The following is a 20,712-nucleotide window of genomic DNA, read 5'->3' on the forward strand; positions in this document are numbered from 1 at the left end:
TTAAAATATTTGGAAGGCCATCAAGCTTGGATTAGCACATAACATGCACTCTGAGAATGAAAAAACCAGACAGAGTAGCATGTCCTTATAGGAACACCCTCATTTCACCACGTTTGAGATGCAAGTCCTTTGATATTTCTGGGCTTCTCAGATGGCAAAATGTGAAGTGATTCAATGTTAAAAAAAAAAAAAAAAAGTTCTGTTTAGAAATTGACTGCAGTGAAGAGCTACCTGTGACAGGGTTTAAACTGATATGCCAGTCAATATGTGTAAATTAGAAAAGAGACTGATGTAATCTATAGTGTCTGTAAATGTTTCAAAGATATACCTTGATCATTAATTAAGACAATAAGGATGTCTCATAAAATTACAGTTGAGGAGACTAATAATTCACTATTGAATGAAGAAAGGCAAGGTCACTTGTGTAATTACCTATTCTAACATCTATATTCCTAAACATATACCAGATGATTCATCTACGGTCTTAGGAACATCAGAGATGGAAAAGGGTTGTTTGGAGTCTCGGCAGGACTATGTGACCCATGCTGGATTGTACTTTACGGGATGTTTTACAAGGCCTTGTTCAGCCCAGTTGTAAATGACTCAGGCGATGGGGTTTCCATCACCTCTCTTACAAGGCTACTCCAGAGTCAGTCCAGAGACCTCACTTAGGAAGTTTTTCCTGCCCCGACAGTGAGAAACTGCTTGGCAAGAAAGGGCTTGGTTGGACTCACTGGAGCATAAGAAACTTTCCAAGGATACAAATTGATTTAACTGCCCATTTATGGATCCTGGAAAGGAAAACTGCTACTAACAGAGGACTAAGGTCTTTCCTGTGTTAGGAGAACCAACCAAGCCTTTTTCCTTGAGGAATTTTGGGCAAAAGTAAGTGTGAAGACATGGCTTAAATGCCATGGTGTTATCTGAGCTAAGGGGACCTGATCACTGCAGGGAGGTAGGCAACAGCAATACTGAGCAAATGAACCTGCCACTTGTGGACACAAGAGAGAAAATGATATTGTTATTATGTTGTTGGCTACTGTCTTTCAGCTTGAATTCTGCCATCACAGTGTTTTACATAAAATATACAAACGTGTATATTTCACTTGAGGTAGTTGGGGGTAATAGTCTTGTCCCTTGTTTTGTATTAGTCCTAATCTCTCTTTTCCTCATGTTAGTTCTACTTCTGTAGCCTAACTAGAGCCTCTGACAGTGGCCATGTTCTTGGGATGCTCAGTCTGTCTTGGAAGAGGAACGGCTGCACAATGTCTGTGTGTGTCAGATGGATGGAAATCCCCCTGGTGCAAAGATGCTGAGCAGAGAGAGGGTATCACAGAATCACAGAATGGTTTGGGTTGGAAGGGACCTTAAAGATCATCGAGTTCCAACCCCCTGCATGGGCAGGGACACCTCCCACTAGAGCAGGTATATTAAAAGAAGTTTGAAATGGTCCCTGCCTGGGGGTTTCTAAAAGAAACATAATAAGCAAAGCTAAGGAATTTAAGTAGTTATACCCTTGTGAGATTGGGAGAGCATCTTCTGGCCTGTAAAGCTCCCAATCTAAATAATTGATGTCTCCTCAATACAGCCTCAGGCTGACAAAGTGTGACACATCTATACTAAACCAGGCAATCCCACCAGTACAATAGATAAAAGCAGTAAGGATTAGGTGCCTTGGACACAGGTGTGGGAATTTAACTTCTGCTTTGACCCAGGGCTCTTGGTGTTTTTCCTATAGTGTGCTCTGAACTCACAGCTCCACCACCCTCAAAACTGCACTGATGACCCTGCTCCTGCCCCTCCTGGGTGTCCCTGTGGAGCCACAGACCCCCCTTGGCACCTTTGGGTGGCTCGGAGTGCACAGTTCACCTCTGACACTCAGCACCTCCCGCAGGCTCCGTGCACTGCTCTCACAACAGCTCCTGTTGAGGACACTGCTGAGGGCTGTTTGAGATGGCTCTGCTGCTTGCCTGGCAGCACACACCATGGTCTCCTCACCACAGGCACGAGGATGACCTGAACAGTCACGCTGTCTTGGGGACCACAGGTGAGGATCACAGAAACAAAGAATGGTTCAGGTTGGAAGGGACCTTAAAGATCATCCAGTTCCAACCCCCTACCCTGGGCAGGGACACCTCCCACCAGACCAGGTTGCTCCAAGCCCAGTCCAACCTGTCTTTGATTAGACACCTGGATTAGACATCTCTGTGTACAAGCAAGTAGCCAAGAGCAGGGAAGCGTGCTCACTGGATAGAGCTGTGTTGATGCTCCTGAACTCACACACAAGCTGGTTATGAGTTCCCCTGTGAAAGACCCTCCCAGAGTTCACCCTGGTGTCACAGCCTGTGGATCTGCACCCTCTCCTGCAGGAGACAGCTTGGAGTCAGGTCTAATCAGCTCCCTTCGTCACTAACCGGCTGTCCTTTGGGTCCTGGATCACCAGGGCTCCCTGGAAGGCCCGTTCCTCCTGATGATCCTCTCTTCCCTGTTTGGCCAGTCTGTCCAGGCAATCCTCTTTCACCCTAAAAATAACAGAATTCAAGTAATTCCAAAGGACAGGAGCTAAATATAACAACGCTCAGCTGAAATAGCCATAGATGGAAAGCTGGAAAAGAGTGGCTCGTGGGGATAAGGGATGTGGTTTCATCAGGAGATGCCTCAGGTCTCCTAAGGCGGGTTGCTGCAGGATGTACAGCGTGAAGACCGGTGATGGGCACGGCTGTGTCCCCTCCTGAGCTTCATGCAGAGCCGGAGCTTCAACAGAGCTGTACTGCCTGCATGGGGGCTAAGGACAGCGAGGGGCTGAAATGTCTTCTGTTGGCACTTCTGTACGTTATCTGTCCTGCCCTGCAGTTTCTCGTAATCTCTTCCCCCCAGCAATTGATGATTAATCCATCTGAAATGCTGAAGATGTGCCAAGACTTCAATCCAGAAGGCTGCAAAGCCGACATGTTACCCAGCAGCAACTCCACAACTTAAGGACAAGAGGGGAGGCTTCTGAGACCCAGCACCACACTTTGCTCCCCACCTCTTCCCTTTGCCAAGCACCAGAAGCAGCACAAGCCCCAGCTACTCGACCTGGGACAGACTGGGAGAGAGGAGCAAAGGTGATGAGAGCCCAGGATGGTTGAGCAGCTGGAAAAGGGGCAACAAAATTCCCTGGAGTCAGGGAATGAGTCTGTCCCAACGACATAAGGGTCTTCCAGTCATTTCTGGGAGCAGCCTGTTGTTCTACCCAAGGCAGCTGGAGGGCAGCAAGTGACAGTTTAAGAGTGATGTGTTATGGGAGGCATAATTTAAATCAGACCCGATAGCCTCTCCAGACCCAGCTGGAGTCCTCATATTTACAGAGTCTTTCTACAAACAGTTAGATTGCTGTTGGTCCAGTTTAGATCCTGTGGCCAGCCTGGACCAGGGCAGGGACCAGGAAGAAACCTCAAGGACACTAATACAGCGTGTCCCTGCTTCCACCCAGAGAGTGTCCAAGCCCATGCTCCTTCCAGCTGTTCCAATATATGCTAAAAAATTTCCCTTCAGCAGTTCAGGCCTTGCAGGGCAGCAGCTAGAGAACACCTGAGTTTCCCAAGGAGTTGTCCATCCCGGACATCCTACAGACAGGCTGTAGCAGTTCCTTTGCAGCTTCTCCAAGGCCATATTTTTTTCAGCCAGGTTTCTAATGAAAGAAGGTGAAAGGGTTCACAGTGTGGGTATGTGCATCTGTAGGCTCCTGAGCTCAGTGAACTCTCACAAAGGAGGAAAGGCCTCTGGGACATTCAGCTGCTGTGAACGTCATGGACGTGGATGGATGGATGGATGGATACATGGATGATGAGAAAGATCGACTGAGCCTCTAGCTAAGTGAAAGATGGCAGTTGAAACTATTAGACCTGGAGAATCCAAGCTCTGGGGACAACAGGCTCACAGACTGGATTGCTTGTAGCAGTATCTCAGGGATTCAGAAACTCACCTTGAATCCTGGTGGTCCTTGTGCCCCGGGGAGTCCTGGTATGCCAGGGTTGCCTCTTTTGCCTGACATTCCTGTCACACCTTCTTCCCCATCATCACCCTGTTCTCCCTAGAAAAGAAACCCAGAAGAGGTTATGAAACAAGACGCTCTTTCCACCTCCATGCAGCTTCTGGAGGGACGGGGGAGTGGTGTGATTCTGCCCTCAGCGAGCACCATGCATCAGGCCATGGCTGGATTGGCAGAGTTGTATGCAGAAGTCTGTGCATGCAAGTATCTGTCGGGCCAGAAACACCGGTTTATTTACAGACTTAGCCATGCAAAGACAGACATTGCATGTGAGGTATGAAGAGGAGCATATGATCCACGCTGGGTACATGTAAAAGGAATATCTACAGCTGGACGACATCCGTTTCTCCTGTGCTACCTTTTAGTTTTCCAGCTCCTGAGTTGCATTCACTATTGATGCAATAACATTGCAATTGCAAACTCACCAGCATCCCAGGCACACCATCCTTCCCAGGCACTCCATCCACGCCGGGGGCACCCTCTTGACCCTGCCGTCCCACCACTCCTCGAGGGCCTGGTAGCCCAAGGACGCCCTAAAATCACAAGGGCGTTAGTGATGGAGCTCCTGGACAACATTTGCTGGGGCAGAATATAGAATTTTTACTTACCGGTGAGCCTCTGCTCCCTGCACTGCCCCGTGCTCCTTGCTTTCCTTTTTGACCCTGCAAGTGAAAAAAAGAGACATCTAAAATTGCGGCAGTTCTAGCACAACTCCTCTTGGGAGCCTGAATTCAGGGTGTGCTTTGGGATAATGGCTGGAAAGAGTTTTATAAAAAGGAGATTTATAAAGTCAGTTGCTCCAACACTGGGGAATGAACCGCTATTTGGTTTTATTACAAGTGATTCTTCGTATGTCTAGGGCAGGAATGAATCGCTAGAAGGCAAGGACCTACATTTTTCCTAATACAGAGCAGATGAGGACAAATAAAGCAGGATGAACTCGAGGGAGGACTCTGTGCACTGGCAAACATTAGAACAAGATGCTTAAAACCTGCGTCCTCTGTCAGTTCATTGACAGATCAGTGCCGAGTCAAGGACCCAGCAAGTCTTCTGCAGGGTGTTCAGTAAGAGCTGTTCTTGGTGAGGTAGCTCCCTCTATTTTGGAAAGTTAATGGAAATGAAAAGGGTATCTTGTGTCTAAAATTTGCAATGTTGCTTTGTGAATAAAGGCATAAAAGAAATACTCCTGAGGTTTATTAGCTGTAAAAAGGATTAATTTCTGCAGAATGAATGGAAAACTCAGCCTCATCACCTTCACTAGGGCTCTCTTAGTGAGGTCATGTACTAAAGCACTCTTAAATTGAAGCACTGCATTTTCTGTGCATTGTTTCTCCATCTGTAGAGGACCAGGCAGGCCAGCTACATGAAAGAAATACTCCTGGGGGTACTTTCTCTGCTATTCATTAGACCCAAAGGCATTTCCAGACTGTCCATCGATGGGCAGAGTTTATTTATCTTATCGCCCGGTACACTTTTTGCCAAGAACACCTACTGTAGGTTAAACTATCTTCTGGCATTACCCCAACAGGGTCAGATTAAAAATCCTGACATCTGCCAAAAGGGAGCAGGAATTTGCTGACTATTGAGGTCACATACTTATGTTTTAGCAAATAAAGTCCCCGATCTGTGAGAATAATTAGCAAGCTGTCATTATAGCCAGATGTGGAGGTAGGAGTAGGTATGAGGTACCCCAATGAACCCTGACGGGCCCAAGTGTTTTCTAGCTCAATAAGGGCAAGAAGTTAGAAGGACTCTTCCAAGAAACATTAAGAACTGCATGGATAAATGGACTCCAAATCTGGAAGGTTTCAAGCCAGAAAAGTTTATGGTTCAAGTGAAAGACAGAGACACTTGCCTGGCTCAGAGCTCCTTAGGGACAGATGAGCCAGCCCTGGCTGGAGGCACCACAGACAGGGGTATGGGAAAGAGACACAACCCGTGGGAATGACTAAAGACCTGCCCAAGATTCACCCATCCATAGTGCTGGAGCTGTAATGCCTTGATCTTCTCCAGCCCCACAAAGCCAACAAACGGTTGGGCTTGGACACTCAAATACATGTTTACAGCCCTCCCACTAGGTTCTCCACAGTCTTTCAAGGCGTAGACCATAGGCCAAATCACACAGGCTGGGGAAAAATATAAGAGTCCTCTTAATTAGAAATTTTCTTTAAACTTGGGACACTCTGAATCCACCCTGCTGAAACCTACCACATCACCTTTGGATCCCTTTGCTCCTGGCTGGCCTGGTGGTCCAGGATTCCCCTACAAAACATAAGCAAGGAAAATCTGCTTGAAATTCTCTTCTGGCAGTGTTTTGCATGCAGTATAAAGAACAGCATTTTTTGTGGCCTAACAGCGCTTCTTCAGCTTGTTTCCGAGCCACGTGTTTCTAATGGCTCTTTACTAAAGACAATCCAAAGCTCCTGCTTCCATCTGAAACACTGACATCTGGGGGGATACCACCCCTCAGAATAAACTACATCCACTGAGGAATGCAGCAGCTCTATCCATTTCTAGGGCATATGAGAGAGCACTAAGATTTTACCCCAAAATAGAATCTGTTGTTCTTCCCAGCAGCCCTACAAAGAGTGGGAATTGGTTCAACTGTATTTCCCAATAAACTTACATTTAATGTGCTACTGCACTCACAGTTGCAATAGTCACATATGCAAATTAGGCACTGCCATATTTAGGCAAGGGAATAAAAAGTCCTTCCCTTAAATTTGGATTTAATTTAGTCCCTCATAAATGCACTGGTTTGAGAGGAAACACTGCACAGACAGAATAATATGGTCTTGTCTCACAATGGACCAGCTCTCACCAGTAGCACACCAAACATGTCATTTCCAAGCAGGCCCTTCCACTGTCATTGTCACGTCCCACTGTCCATCTCCTAAGCTTTCTAGTCCCTCTTGGATTGTTCAGAAAAGACAGTTTTGGAGACAGGCCTTTGGGAGCGGTCCCTGTTCTGTCACCCATTTATGGCTCTCAATGTGTGACCAAAAATGCCCATTCTATAGGTCTGGCTTTTGGAAACACACACATTGCATTTCACAGCTCACCCCACATTCCTCACTGCCACCCCTTCTCCCTTCCTTCCTTCCTCTTTGCATCTGGTTTTCATATGCACGTGACATTGGGTAGCTTACAATAAAGCAGCATCTCTTACAGGTAAGCCTTGCTGTCCAGGTTTTCCTCTTTCTCCATCGAGCCCTTCTTGACCCTTAAATGAAAAACAGAGAGGGAACACGTGTTTGTTCTTGGGTACTTTTGTGGCAATGAGAAAAAAAAATGGATGTAACAGGCTGTATGGGGCAGAAGATACATATATCTGCATTCTGCCAATACAGAAATGTTGAAGCTTGTGGGTGGTGTACACATTCCCATGGATATGCCTTGGAAAGAAACAGCTGAGAGGAACTGTTAATCACCATCTAAGCAGTAAAGAAGCTTTCTAATGTGCCCCTAAATACACACAGCACTAATGTAAGTGAACAGTTGGGGACTGCTGTCCTGGAAAAATAAGGCAGCAGCACTGCTACCCTGACCAGCTGCTTTTGGATGGAGGCAAGACTTAATCCATAGAGCCTTTGCAGAGCAACACCAACCAGCTGGAGATGTCCTGCAAAGAGGGTGTTGGGAGCACAGGGGAATTATTCATAGCCCTCATCTTCTTCTGAAAGAAATCCTGATAAGATTTTGGAAGCTTCCATTCTTCCAAGTTAACAGAGATCTTCCCATGAAGAAATCTACAGCCATGGGAAAATCTGTCTTTCATTTTGTCCTCAACCTTTCTTGTACACCTTCCACAGGGTACTTCCTTGATCATCACAAATACCTCTAATGAGATGGTCCTGCTCATTCAGTCAGTGTAGTGTGCCCAGGCAGGTGCATGGCATTGTGAGATGCTGACCTGCAGGACCTACATTTGCCTTCAGAAAAGTTTTTACCAATTTAGGTAAATGTATCTGAATTGCTCCCTCTTTGAAACACACCCATGTGCAGCCATAACACACAACAGTAGGTTATGAATCTACTGGGCAAAGGGTAGACCTTCTGTGGGCTGATGCAGATTGGAAGCCCTTCCTCAAGACAAACATTTCTGAATCACGTATTTGGAATAAGACTCACAGGATAACCAGGGTCTCCAGGCTCCCCTCGATCACCTCTGTCACCAACAGGGCCCTACAACAACACAACAAAGACTTAAGGTGGGTGTAAACAATCTGTCATCTGCAATATCTTGATGGCCTGTGCATATTCTACAAGTAAGGAAGAAACCCAACTAGTCCACCTGCAAAAATCAGGCCAGGATTGATGTAAGAAGGGATTTAACATCTTACTCTGTCTCCAGGTGGTCCCTGTGGGCCTTCTACCTTCCCATCATCACCTTGTTCTCCCTGTGAATAAAAATACTAGTATTAATAGACAGCAGATTACATGGCAGATGCTTCTGCACATACCCAATCCAGTCCTCCAAAATCATGGGCTCCTAAGTAAAAGCCTCTGTTGAATTTACTAATTTTTCATCCAAAGAAAGTCTAAATGAATTTTTTGATTGATTGTTTCACAACCTGGAGTACACTGACTCCTCACGTTGCTTTCCTGGTTTCTTTGGTGGTTGTTTCTGCCTGGTCTAACTGTCCTCCCTATGGAACCAGGTGCAAAGAGTTATTTTCAACAATTCCTAAAATTAAGCAAGAAGCATGTAATTAGGACAATATGGGAAATAGTTCTCTGCCTCTGAATTTTCTTGCTGACAGTCAAACTAAACTCTTTAATCAAGCATTTCCCCACCCTCACTGAGTGCTGCCTGGGCTGTCAGGGGAACATGGGTGGTCTGGATGGGCTCCCTGGTTGTGTGCCACCATCGTGGGGTTGTCTCCCAATTGATCAGGTGAGAACACCAGCCCCTTGCACACTTGCTGCACGAGCAGCTCCACTCGTCGATGGGATGCTCCCCAGCAAGAGCTCAGAGCTCATGGTTTGGCTGGTAGATAACATTATCCGGATTATTTATAACTGAGGTGTCTCTAAAGCATCCATAGAGAGATCCCTCAAGACTTAACACAGACATTGTCTTTTTTAATTCAGTTGAGTAAGTCACTTGGGGTCACGGTGTTCTATTTTCTGGAGTCTAGCTCAGAGATGGCTGCTTCTTTTCTCCATATAGAATATAGCTACATTCCAGCTCCTCCAGTTTTTGGCGACTTCATATCACTGAGTGTCTGGCACTCTGGCTCTTTAGGATGAACATGTCTCAGAGCTCCTTTGATGTTGCAGCTACTGCAGGGAAGAAGTCTGAAGAGTTCTGGCACAGTGGAGCTGCTGTGTTTGGACTGCTTGGGATGCTCCTAGAGCCTTGAACATCCAAATCTCTGTAGCTATGCAGAGCTGAGTTTTCCACAGACTCCTGCAATTCTCAGTGATTGCATCAGCCCTTTCTGGTGTATTTATGACTGCCTTTGACTTTCTCTCTGGGCTGCCCTCATCTTCTCTTTGAGTTGCAGCTGCTGCTGATGGTAAGGGTGCTGCTAATTCCTCAGTGATCCTACCTCTGGGAGAAGGCATTTTGGGTGCTTTGCTTGTATGTGATGATTGGTAATGACACATCTGGAGCAGTGAATAAACCCTCAGTGAAAAAAACTCAGCTAGTGGAGCCAATAGCTTCTTTTCTGTAGGAAGGGGGTCGTGGTTTGCAATCAGGGCAGTGCCACTGCTGAGAGAGACAGGTTGACCCAATGAGGCTTAAGATTTCACAAAATCTCTTGCAGTTAACCTTAAGAGGTAGCAAAGAGCTCAGTGCGTATCTCTCCTTTACAGGATTGAAGACAGAGACATTTTCTTCCTCTGCTATCATGACATTTTTTGGATGAATGTTGCCAGGATTTCACAAATACTCAGAGGTTATGGTTATACTGCCCTTAAGAGATCGTTTGCAGGGTGGTGAACTCCAGCACACTTGTCTGGGGTTTGGGGGAGATATCATGGTAGAAGGAATATATAGGGAGAAACTGTGCCAGGATGGCTTGAGAATATAGTCCTAAGCAGTATGGATGGAGGAATTTGGCTGGCAGAGAAGGGAAAATAACGTCTAAGAGGTTTTGCCAACAGCTTCCAGTGCTACTGAACTTGCTGGTTGAAGTCAGCAGCAGAACACCTGGCAACTGGTTTGCTTTCTAGCCACGATCAAAGGAGTGTAGGATAGAAGGGAAAAAAAGCCACCAGTTCCCAAGTCTCAGGGAAAAAACAAGTCCCCGTATACAGAAGTCTTGGTACTGATTGCTTCTGCTCAAACAGGATGTGAACACCTCACCATTTTGGAGATGAGACGAGCATGATGATCTCAAGGAAAGCACATAATTCTGTGGACTCTTGAAGAGCATCAAGACCCACAGCCTTTCTCCCCAAAGCTGAGTTGTGGCTTTGTGTCCCATTGAGTCTAATTCCCACCTTGTCCTTTTTCTTCTGGCCGAGAAAATCCTGCAGGACTGGTCAGCTCTAGGACTGAAAATCTGAGCTCCTCCAGGACTTCCTGATGCCTCAGCTGCTCAAGAGGGAGATGAAAGGTCTGCGCTAATTCTTCGGAAAGTTGCAGTGAAAAAAAGTTAGAGTAAAGGGCAGCAAAGTAAACATGTTGGGATACAAATGGAAAATGCATGGAGAAGAAGGGAAGTCTTGTTGTTGTTGGCTCCTGTCCCAAAGTGAGACACACCAGTTTGTAATTTTTAAAAGGATCCCATCTGGACTGCTTTAAGCAGCTGCCAAGTGCAGGCGTCTGCTCTGAGCAAGGCCTCTTTGAGGAGCTGTAAATGTATTAAATGCGGCAGAGTAGCTCGCTGGTATAGCACAAGGGAGCTGGATTCCACAGTAATGCCTCTCACCAAGCTACTTTCTTCTCTGGAAAAGGGAAGACCTTCCCCACCATTATATATCCTCCTCCTTCAGCACAGCTACATTTACCACTTCGTTTAAAGCTCACAGAGCACTCATGGTCGCATTTTCATTTCCTCTTCATTTCTCAGATTCAGGCTTCCATTTTCATGTTCGCAAGTGTGTGTGAGGTTACAGATGTCCACAGGGCAGGAATCTGTCTGTCCTTAGGCTGGGATCCAGGCAACTCTTAGGAGATAAGAAGGAAGGATGGATAAGAAAACTGAATACTTCAGGAAATGGTGCTCGAGGGCTCTCTTCGTTCAACTGGAACTGATCCCCAGCTTGGTGCAAGCAGATCCACTGACCTTCGGGGAAGATGGGAGTTCTGTCTGCCAACGGTCATTAACAGGTCTGACTGTTCTCAGCAGGATGCATTAGATGCTTTGGTGTCTTTATCAGGCTTCAGCTTGGGTACTTACATGTAGAATTCATTTTATCATCCTTATTTAAGGTATTACATAGTGTTGCTGTGCTCGGACAACACAAGATCCATGTCACCTCTGAGAAAGTGTTCTTCTAGTGTCCATTTGCAGAAGAATATTGTGTTGGTGAAGGGAAGAGTTCTTCACTGAACACTTCAGATTAATAATTTGGGAACCATTTACTACTTGAAATAATGGGAGCTTTCAAGAAGATTTAAAATAAACTTCAACGTTTTAAAATAAAGCAGCAATCATAATTTAAACTCTCAGCAACTCTCAACTTTTTGCCAGGGTGGGACTGAAAAACCTCTGGCCAAGCTCCCAACTGACAACGTGCTTGGTCGTGAGCTCTCACATTATTGTCCTGGGCTGGTTGTGCCTGGCTAACACTTGCCACTTCCCGCACGGCCACTCAGCAGGAGACACCTAAGAAGTATTGCTGCTGAAGTCTGGAGGAGCATGAGATGCACCTCTGGAAGCGGACAGGGCATGGTTACAAAGGCTGGGGATGGAGAGAAAATTCAGCAAGGCAGTGATGGAGATGTGGGGAGGCAGGAACACTCCCAGCTGTTCCTGTGCTACGGATGTGTTTCAGCAGCAGGAAACAAGAAGAAAAAGCAGCAGGACCATTGTTCATCCCTGAAGCAGAATTTCTGAGGCATGCGAATATGAGACACAAGAGTTCACCCTGCCCCATGGACTCCTGGCCACCAGCACAGAGATTCACGGCTGCACCAGGAATCTTCTGGCAGAGCACAGGGAGCAGCATGAACTGGGTGTCCTGACACGCAGGAGCTTGAGCTGAAAGGACACGTTCAACGCCCCAGCAAAGACATGCCCTTGGTGTCCCTGGCCATGGCAGGGGGGTTGGAACTAGATGATCTTTAAGGTCCCTTCCAGCTCTAACCATCATGTGCTTCTATGATTCTATGATCACAGAATCTGTCCCACAAACTCCTTTTACAAGCAACAAAGCTCCTGCTCGCACATGTCATCTGCAATCACATCTGTGCGCAGAGGGAATGCCGAAAGCTCTCTCGGTGATGGGAGGTGGTGGGGGGTGAGAGGTAGAAAATGAGGGAAAAGAGTTCACGCATCTCTCACCTTCGTGGGGACCCCAGTTCTGACCAGTCCCAATTACCACCGCTTCCCTTTCGCACAGGGAGGGAGGGAAGGAAGGCACGTGAGGGGCTCAGGCGGCCCTGCGAGCATGGCCTGCGCCAGCTGGGCCGGCCTCGGCCCGCGAGCGGCCAGCTCCGCCGACAGGAAACCATTAAAGCGTGAGTCACTTCTCCAGCCTGAACTGGTTACGGCCGTGCTGACTCAGCAAAAGGGGGGAAAAACACCAGGAAAGAGGAGCTGTGGAAAGAGGGCTCTGACTCAGGCCAGCTGCATTGAGGGAGCGCGGTCGAGGGCTGGAGGGGATGAGTGGGGTATGGGGGTGGCAGGGGGTGAAGGGAATGGACCGAGGGCGATGGAGAGGAGACCAGTTCTGCCTCACACCAGTTTTGCTGCAGGTCAGGGTGTCATTCCGACTTGGTCACAGAAAGTTGCTAAGTGCGATTTCTTTTGGCTTGGACATTGAGCAGAATTTCTGTGGATGCAGGAAAAACGTGTCCCCAGAACGGATGCTGGCTGGTTCAGCCACCATTGCCAGGGCATGTGGTATGGGGAAAGGATGTGCTAATGGCACGGGTGTCCCAGCGCTGATGGGCGGAAGAGAAGCTGCATCAGGAGTTGTGTAGGTGGCCATGCTGTAGAGGAGGCATCTCTGCCACAGGTGGAGGAGGAGAGCAGAGACACACAGGTGCTATGGCAGAGGGCAATTGCCTCTACATCAGCCCAGCTTTCACACAAATGCAAGACAAGATGGCTAAACTCTGCAAACTTACCTTTTCCCCCTTTGGCCCTGGTGGTCCAATTGGCCCTGGTGGTCCTGCGTGTCCCTGTGGAGAGCAAACAGCATGTAAGGAGACAGGAGAGGGCTGTTGGATTGAAAGTCCCCCCTGATTTTCTGCCAGATCTCAGGAGCCCTGTTTTGTGTATACCAGCTTCGGAGGGACACATGGGTCATGGCAGAGATGCACCAAATGCATCTGGAGAACTTGTGATGGTGCAAACAGAGGTCAGAGAAAGAACTAAACTGAACTCAAGATCAGAAATAAATCATAGTCTAAGAATGATTTTGCATCCTGGAATGGCAGTTTTGTTGCATTTAAGAACAGACAGAAGCTGATGGATGAAAATAAAATCCTTACCTGATAGCCCTTTAAGCCAGGATCCCCTTGAGCACCCATCCTTCCTGGAGCACCCTGGAGGGGCAAACACAGAAAGCACCATGAGAGTAGCCTGTGGGTATTACCCCATGAGAAAAGGATGCACTGGGCAATGCAAAGCAAAGCTCAGCACCACATGGGAGTGTGGCCACCCGTTCTCCTGGCCACCAGTGAGCTTTGCTGCAGAGACCTAAAATGCTCTTGCTTGCCTTTAATCTCTTACACATGGGAGCGATGCCTGGAGTCCAGCCCATGTCTTTGCCATCCCATAGCAATAGATGCCCCCCCTCGTTCACATTTGCTACCAGAACTAACTGCATAGTGTGCGCTCTTCATCTGCCCTTCTGGACTTCTTTTTATCCAAATTAGCTTTGTGCTAGGAAGTCCACCAGCGAGACCATTCTCATGCGTGACCTAGTCCTAAAGTATTGGGAGGAAACCTTTCAGTGTGGGTTGTGAGGCCAAGAAAGGAGCTTTCTGGGTTGTGATGAGGGCATTGCAAGAGCTGTTCATTGCATCTTTAGCAGACTGAACAAAAGGGTTTAAATAAGATCATCAGATTAAAGTGAATTGCAGACTTTCCATATAATCCCATTTAGCGTGGAAAAAAGCCCTTTCCACAAGACAGAGACGTGTTCAGTCCGACAGAATGATGCTCAGACACCGCTTTGCTTCCCTGTGAGAGGCTCGGGCGGCCCTGCGAGCATGGCCTGCGCCAGCTGGGCCGGCCTCGGCCCGCGAGCGGCCAGCTCCGCCGACAGGAAACCATTAAAGCATGAGTCACTTCTCCAGCCTGAACTGGTTACGGCCGTGCTGACTCAGCAAAAGGGGGGAAAAACACCAGGAAAGAGGAGCTGTGGAAAGAGGGCTCTGACTCAGGCCAGCTGCATTGAGGGAGCGCGGTCGAGGGCTGGAGGGGATGAGTGGGGTATGGGGGTGGCAGGGGGTGAAGGGAATGGACCGAGGGCGATGGAGAGGAGACCAGTTCTGCCTCACACCAGTTTTGCTGCAGGTCAGGGTGTCATTCCGACTTGGTCACAGAAAGTTGCTAAGTGCGATTTCTTTTGGCTTGGACATTGAGCAGAATTTCTGTGGATGCAGGAAAAACGTGTCCCCAGAACGGATGCTGGCTGGTTCAGCCACCATTGCCAGGGCATGTGGTATGGGGAAAGGATGTGCTAATGGCACGGGTGTCCCAGCGCTGATGGGCGGAAGAGAAGCTGCATCAGGAGTTGTGTAGGTGGCCATGCTGTAGAGGAGGCATCTCTGCCACAGGTGGAGGAGGAGAGCAGAGACACACAGGTGCTATGGCAGAGGGCAATTGCCTCTACATCAGCCCAGCTTTCACACAAATGCAAGACAAGATGGCTAAACTCTGCAAACTTACCTTTTCCCCCTTTGGCCCTGGTGGTCCAATTGGCCCTGGTGGTCCTGCGTGTCCCTGTGGAGAGCAAACAGCATGTAAGGAGACAGGAGAGGGCTGTTGGATTGAAAGTCCCCCCTGATTTTCTGCCAGATCTCAGGAGCCCTGTTTTGTGTATACCAGCTTCGGAGGGACACATGGGTCATGGCAGAGATGCACCAAATGCATCTGGAGAACTTGTGATGGTGCAAACAGAGGTCAGAGAAAGAACTAAACTGAACTCAAGATCAGAAATAAATCATAGTCTAAGAATGATTTTGCATCCTGGAATGGCAGTTTTGTTGCATTTAAGAACAGACAGAAGCTGATGGATGAAAATAAAATCCTTACCTGATAGCCCTTTAAGCCAGGATCCCCTTGAGCACCCATCCTTCCTGGAGCACCCTGGAGGGGCAAACACAGAAAGCACCATGAGAGTAGCCTGTGGGTATAACCCCGTGAGAAAAGGATGCACTGGGCAATGCAAAGCAAAGCTCAGCACCACATGGGAGTGTGGCCACCCGTTCTCCTGGCCACCAGTGAGCTTTGCTGCAGAGACCTAAAATGCTCTTGCTTGCCTTTAATCTCTTACACATGGGAGCGATGCCTGGAGTCCAGCCCATGTCTTTGCCATCCCATAGCAATAGATGCCCCCCCTCGTTCACATTTGCTACCAGAACTAACTGCATAGTGTGCGCTCTTCATCTGCCCTTCTGGACTTCTTTTTATCCAAATTAGCTTTGTGCTAGGAAGTCCACCAGCGAGACCATTCTCATGCGTGACCTAGTCCTAAAGTATTGGGAGGAAACCTTTCAGTGTGGGTTGTGAGGCCAAGAAAGGAGCTTTCTGGGTTGTGATGAGGGCATTGCAAGAGCTGTTCATTGCATCTTTAGCAGACTGAACAAAAGGGTTTAAATAAGATCATCAGATTAAAGTGAATTGCAGACTTTCCATATAATCCCATTTAGCGTGGAAAAAAGCCCTTTCCACAAGACAGAGACATGTTCAGTCCGACAGAATGATGCTCAGACACCGCTTTGCTTCCCTGTGAGATAATCCATGGAGGCTTTGACAAGGACTATGAGGGAGGACATATGGGGAGGCCATAATTTTCAGTGCAGGAAAACACTATCAGCAGAACTGTTACTCCATCGCTCATTTGCTACTGTTCTGAAACTTCACCGTGATTCCTGGTTCATAAATAACTCCTGCTCTTTCATTAAGTTCTACCAAATATAGTGCAAGAAGTTTCCTTACAAGCCTGCAATGCGTGAGGAGGTACTTATTACTTATGGCTGCTGTCCCAATGCATGTTTCTCATGTGCCTAAAGCAAATTAGCTTTCTTCCCTCTCCACCATACTGTGGTTGTGCTCTGTGAAAGCCTCACCTTCAGTCCCCAACTCAAAACCCTTCCCCACACTATATTTCTTCTTGCTGCAACTGTTTCAGATCAGTAGATCAAGAGTGGGTGTAGAAACAGGGCAGAAGTCCAAGGCAGAGTTCCTTCTAACAACACAGTTTGGCTTGGAAGCAGCTCTTGCCATGAGTGTGCAGTCTCAAAGGGAAAGATCTTAGCAAAAAATAGCTTATCAGCCCACTCCCTTCTCAAGAAAAATCCCCAATATTTCAGCCCACGTGGGGAGTTGTGAAGAACCGCCACGATGCAACATGAGCTGGGTTCACGGGGCACCAACACAACCACCACTTTGGAGTCTCTCCTGTGCTACTCAGAGCAAGTTTTGGTCAACTAAAGCCATCTAACATCACTTTCTGTCCTCTGAAGCCTCCGCTGGACTCCCTCCTTCATTCAGGCCTGTGCCCACCACTGCTAGTCATGTTTCTGTGTGTTGTGTTCAACCATTTGCAGAGCTCTTCTCACCATAGGTCCCAGGGTACCTCGGGATCCTTTAGGGCCTTGGTTCCCCTTCGGCCCCTCCTTCCCTGGGGATCCTGTCTCGCCGAGCTGCCCCTGGAAGCCCTTGCTGCCCTGCAGAACAAAAGCATTGACATTAATGTAGGACAAAACCACTTCTACAGATGAATATCAAAGATGAGCAAAGAAAGGGAGATCCAGAGGAGGAGATGTTATCAATGGGAGATGTTCCTACCTTCTGGCCAGGCTTGCCCTTTTCCCCTTGTTTTCCTGGTTTCCCTTCTGGTCCCTAGGAGGGCAAAAAAAGCTGTTGGAATGGGAAAGCAAAGAAGTTCCATCTCAACCAGCCAGTCCCAGGCCACTTCCCTGGTACACTCAACCCTGACAGTGTCCTCCTCCATCCTGTCCTATTTGCATGGAAGCCAACAAGGAGGCTGGGAAGTCATGCAGGTAAGGCCATGATTCACAGGTATGGAGTATGGCTGAGTTCTTGAGCTGCTGCAGCACATGGAGGAGGAAACCTCATTGCTTAAAGATGGAAAGATCTCTGTGCCCAGGTGACTATAGTACAGTGTGGCTGAAAGGTGATATTTTTCATCTCCAGAACACAGCAGGCAGAAGATGGAAAACTGCCATCTGATGTGTCCATCTGTCCCCACGGAGGCAAATGAGGGATCTCAGAAGTGCTCCCTGAACTGAAAAATGGTACCTACCCAGCCACTGCTACAGAAAAGGCTGAAATGGGGAAAACACATTTACCCCAGCCCCCCCCAAAATGTTTCCTCTGGTCTGCAGAGGAATAGTAATGACTATTACTGCAACACACAGCACATCACAATCACAATGTACTGGTCAGTATCCAGAAATGCAGCAGGATGCAAAACTTGAGGTTTTGCAGTGATGAGGGGCAGAAATGCTGGCATTTGTGCACCAGGCATGGGTGCCTTGCTCACAGCAGAACCTGCCACCCTTCCTTGCACCCACACAGCAGAAATTAGCCTTGATGAACATCTAAGTATAGCACGCTCGCCTTAGGGAGCCCAGGGAGTTCATTTCTTCAGTGTTTGACCCCGTTGGCTGCAAGGCAGGCGACATTTTTTGGATTTGACAGAAAGAAGTAAAAGTATCACTGAAGAAAATAATTCATGCTTTTTGGCAATTGTGACAAACTTTTCAACAGCATCTACACACCAGCACAGCGTTGCTCCCTCCCAGTTAAGAAGGTATAATTTTCACCACCCTTTGAGGTTGCAGAAAAGTATCAGTCTCAGCTGAACAAAAGCAACTTATAAAGCCAGCCGTATCACAGGGTTTTCACTCTGATCTGAAACACGGGCCTCATAAGTGCCTGCTCTTAACACAAAGGAGCAATTCAGACCTAAAGAATTGTGCCAGCTCTTCACTGCCCCAAAGGGAATAGCTCCATTTTACCCAAGTCCAACATTTCAAGAGCCCACCTTGCCAACGCTATTAGAGCTTCACAAAGGACAGGTCCCCGCCGAGGAGTGCACAACCCCTGTTCTGTTGTCTCTTCCACACTGCTCAGGGTTTTGGATTGCTATTTTTTTGCTGCCCCTTTCCAAGAGATCACTCTTGGAATTATTTTCCCACAGGCGCCGAGCAGCCGCAGTACGCCGGGACTCGTGGGTGCCAAACCTCCAGTGTCACTCACGAGATTTACACTTGTGACAGGAGCACAGAGAAATCCTCACCAGTGAAAGCATCAGCCTGGGAATAGCCATTCCCACCCAGCTCTGCAGCGAGCTCACTGCTGGACCTGGTACCAGGTCCCTCAACATTCCCACATGTTGGTCGTGACGTGCAATAACGCTCACAGGGTCCATTCTGCAGTGATACCATGATGCTTAGTGGCTTGAAAATTTGGAGAGTGAATAGTAGAATCACTCACCAAAGTTTACTGACCAAACGAGATGTGGACAAATAAAAGACTCAACTGCAATATCTAATTAGTTGCATAAGGGTTCTCCATCATTCTCCCTGGACTATGCGCTAAGATCTTTTGGAAGCATGGCAATAGATGTTTCTTGCAAATGGGAGAAAGCCTGTTTTAAGCTAAATCTGTTCCTGGCCCCAGTGATGGCCAAGCCCTTGATCTTCTCCAGCAGAGTCATCTTGCACACTCAGGTGTGCTCCTGAATTGCCGTGCTGTAACAGCTCTTGAAACAAATACTTGCATGTTATGGTTCCATCCCTGGGATGAAGATGCTTTGTGTTGTCTGAAAAAATCGCAGAAACCAGTGCACTGATGAGAAGCACCCTCTTATCATCATGCAGGGCAGGTGGTCCCCCTTCACAGGTGAGGTCATTGAGAAGCACACTCTTATCATCATGCAGGGCAGATGGACCCCCTTCACAGGGGAGGTCATGGGGATCTCACAGCTAATCCAGAAGAGTTTGGAGTACAGCCTGGTTTCCCTCACCTGGATACATTTCCTATGGAAGCAACAACTGAAACTTGCCTCTACCCTGCACTGGGAAATGTCTTTGCTTTTTGAGAATACAGGTTCACGCCTTAAATCTTCCCATCTGAGAAATGAAATTCCCACACTGCTCCTTGAATCTGCCACCTTTCAAGCTCGTGCTTGTACCCACAATCATGAAGTGCAGATACAGGGTTAGAGTCCTCTGGGAGAGGGAAAAACAAAGCATAAACCAAACTCTGTCAGTCCAAGCCCTGCTCACAAAAATAAACTTGATCCACAGAAGACAGCACTGTGTTCAGACAGGGTCTCAGCTTTCTCTGGGTTCCTTCAGCTTGTCTTTCCCCGTTGGTGGAGTCTGAAGAGAGATATGGGCTCTGATAGACTGCCTGCACCGGCTTTTCCTCTTATGACGCATTGGGCTCATTGAGCAGCGATGTTCATCTACTCCAGAAGGCTCTCCTGGGTCCTCCTCCAGCTGGGGTGCGGCTCCTTCTTCATTGCTGGAGAAAAAAAATATAAATTGGCAGCATCTCCAACTCTTGTCAATGATAGTGAGACCACTCACAATAAACCACGGAGATCTTCCTTTGAGCCTCCCTCGCTGTTGTTAGCTCTCGTCTGCCAGTTAAAGGCTTTGCTGGTATAAATAAATGGGTCAAACCGTGCTGGCGACACCATCAGCAACGACGTGGCTTGGATCTTGCGGGCTGAGTCACCTCCTTGAACGGAGTAAGCTCTATCAGCGAAGGATATTTCTGTGCTCTACCAACACGCTTTCTAGGACTTTGGCCAGCAGAGCTCTGCTGGTGAGCAGGAAGCCTACCATATGTCTGATTTTCCTGGATGTGCTTTCTCCAACTGCGCAGGAATTTTGCCCGGATGAATTTAGAGGCAGTTCAACACTTGTCTGGGGTTCCTAGATACGCGATATCTCTCCTTGCGATGTTCCAGATGCGGTCACTGTTTGTTGCAATCCCGGAGTTTCACAGGGCACATACGCAGTGGTTCGCAGCATTCCCAGAAATCACTGCACTGTCACAAGCCACACGTTTCACAACCAATAACAAGCCCAGCAACAACTTTAGTGGCCTTCAGAAAAGGTCAGATTCTTTTTCTCTCCATTCTTCTGACTCATCTGCCCAGGGATGGAAAAATCAGGGTCAGAACAGGGTGGGGGGAAAAGGATAAAAATAAAATTCAGTGGGATTGTAACTCCATCCAGGGTCTCCGAAGTGCATTGGGAACCTCTCGGTACCTTGTTCACTGCAATGTGAAGTTCCTTGGGTTCCTACTTTCTTTAGCAGAGATGGCAACGAGGGGCAGAA

The 20,712-nt window shown here is 47.8% G+C and overlaps 1 protein-coding gene across 1 annotated transcript in view; it reads right to left on the reverse strand.

The window, feature by feature from the left end:
* The window catches only part of COL27A1 (collagen, type XXVII, alpha 1), a 175,205-nt gene that overhangs the window by 9,230 nt on the left and 145,263 nt on the right, over positions 1–20,712 (reverse strand). The window contains exons 38-49 of the mRNA XM_014949542.1: positions 17,179–17,232; positions 16,950–17,057; positions 15,421–15,474; positions 13,284–13,337; positions 8,377–8,433; positions 8,165–8,218; positions 7,203–7,256; positions 6,242–6,295; positions 4,642–4,695; positions 4,459–4,566; positions 3,968–4,075; positions 2,415–2,522 (exon numbers count right to left, since the gene is read on the reverse strand). Coding sequence (XP_014805028.1) covers positions 2,415–2,522; positions 3,968–4,075; positions 4,459–4,566; positions 4,642–4,695; positions 6,242–6,295; positions 7,203–7,256; positions 8,165–8,218; positions 8,377–8,433; positions 13,284–13,337; positions 15,421–15,474; positions 16,950–17,057; positions 17,179–17,232 — 867 coding nt within the window. The remainder of the gene's footprint in view (positions 1–2,414; positions 2,523–3,967; positions 4,076–4,458; positions 4,567–4,641; positions 4,696–6,241; positions 6,296–7,202; positions 7,257–8,164; positions 8,219–8,376; positions 8,434–13,283; positions 13,338–15,420; positions 15,475–16,949; positions 17,058–17,178; positions 17,233–20,712) is intronic.

Source organism: Calidris pugnax, unplaced genomic scaffold (genome assembly GCF_001431845.1).
Source record: "Calidris pugnax isolate Ruff unplaced genomic scaffold, ASM143184v1 scaffold22, whole genome shotgun sequence".
NCBI lineage: Eukaryota > Metazoa > Chordata > Aves > Charadriiformes > Scolopacidae > Calidris > Calidris pugnax.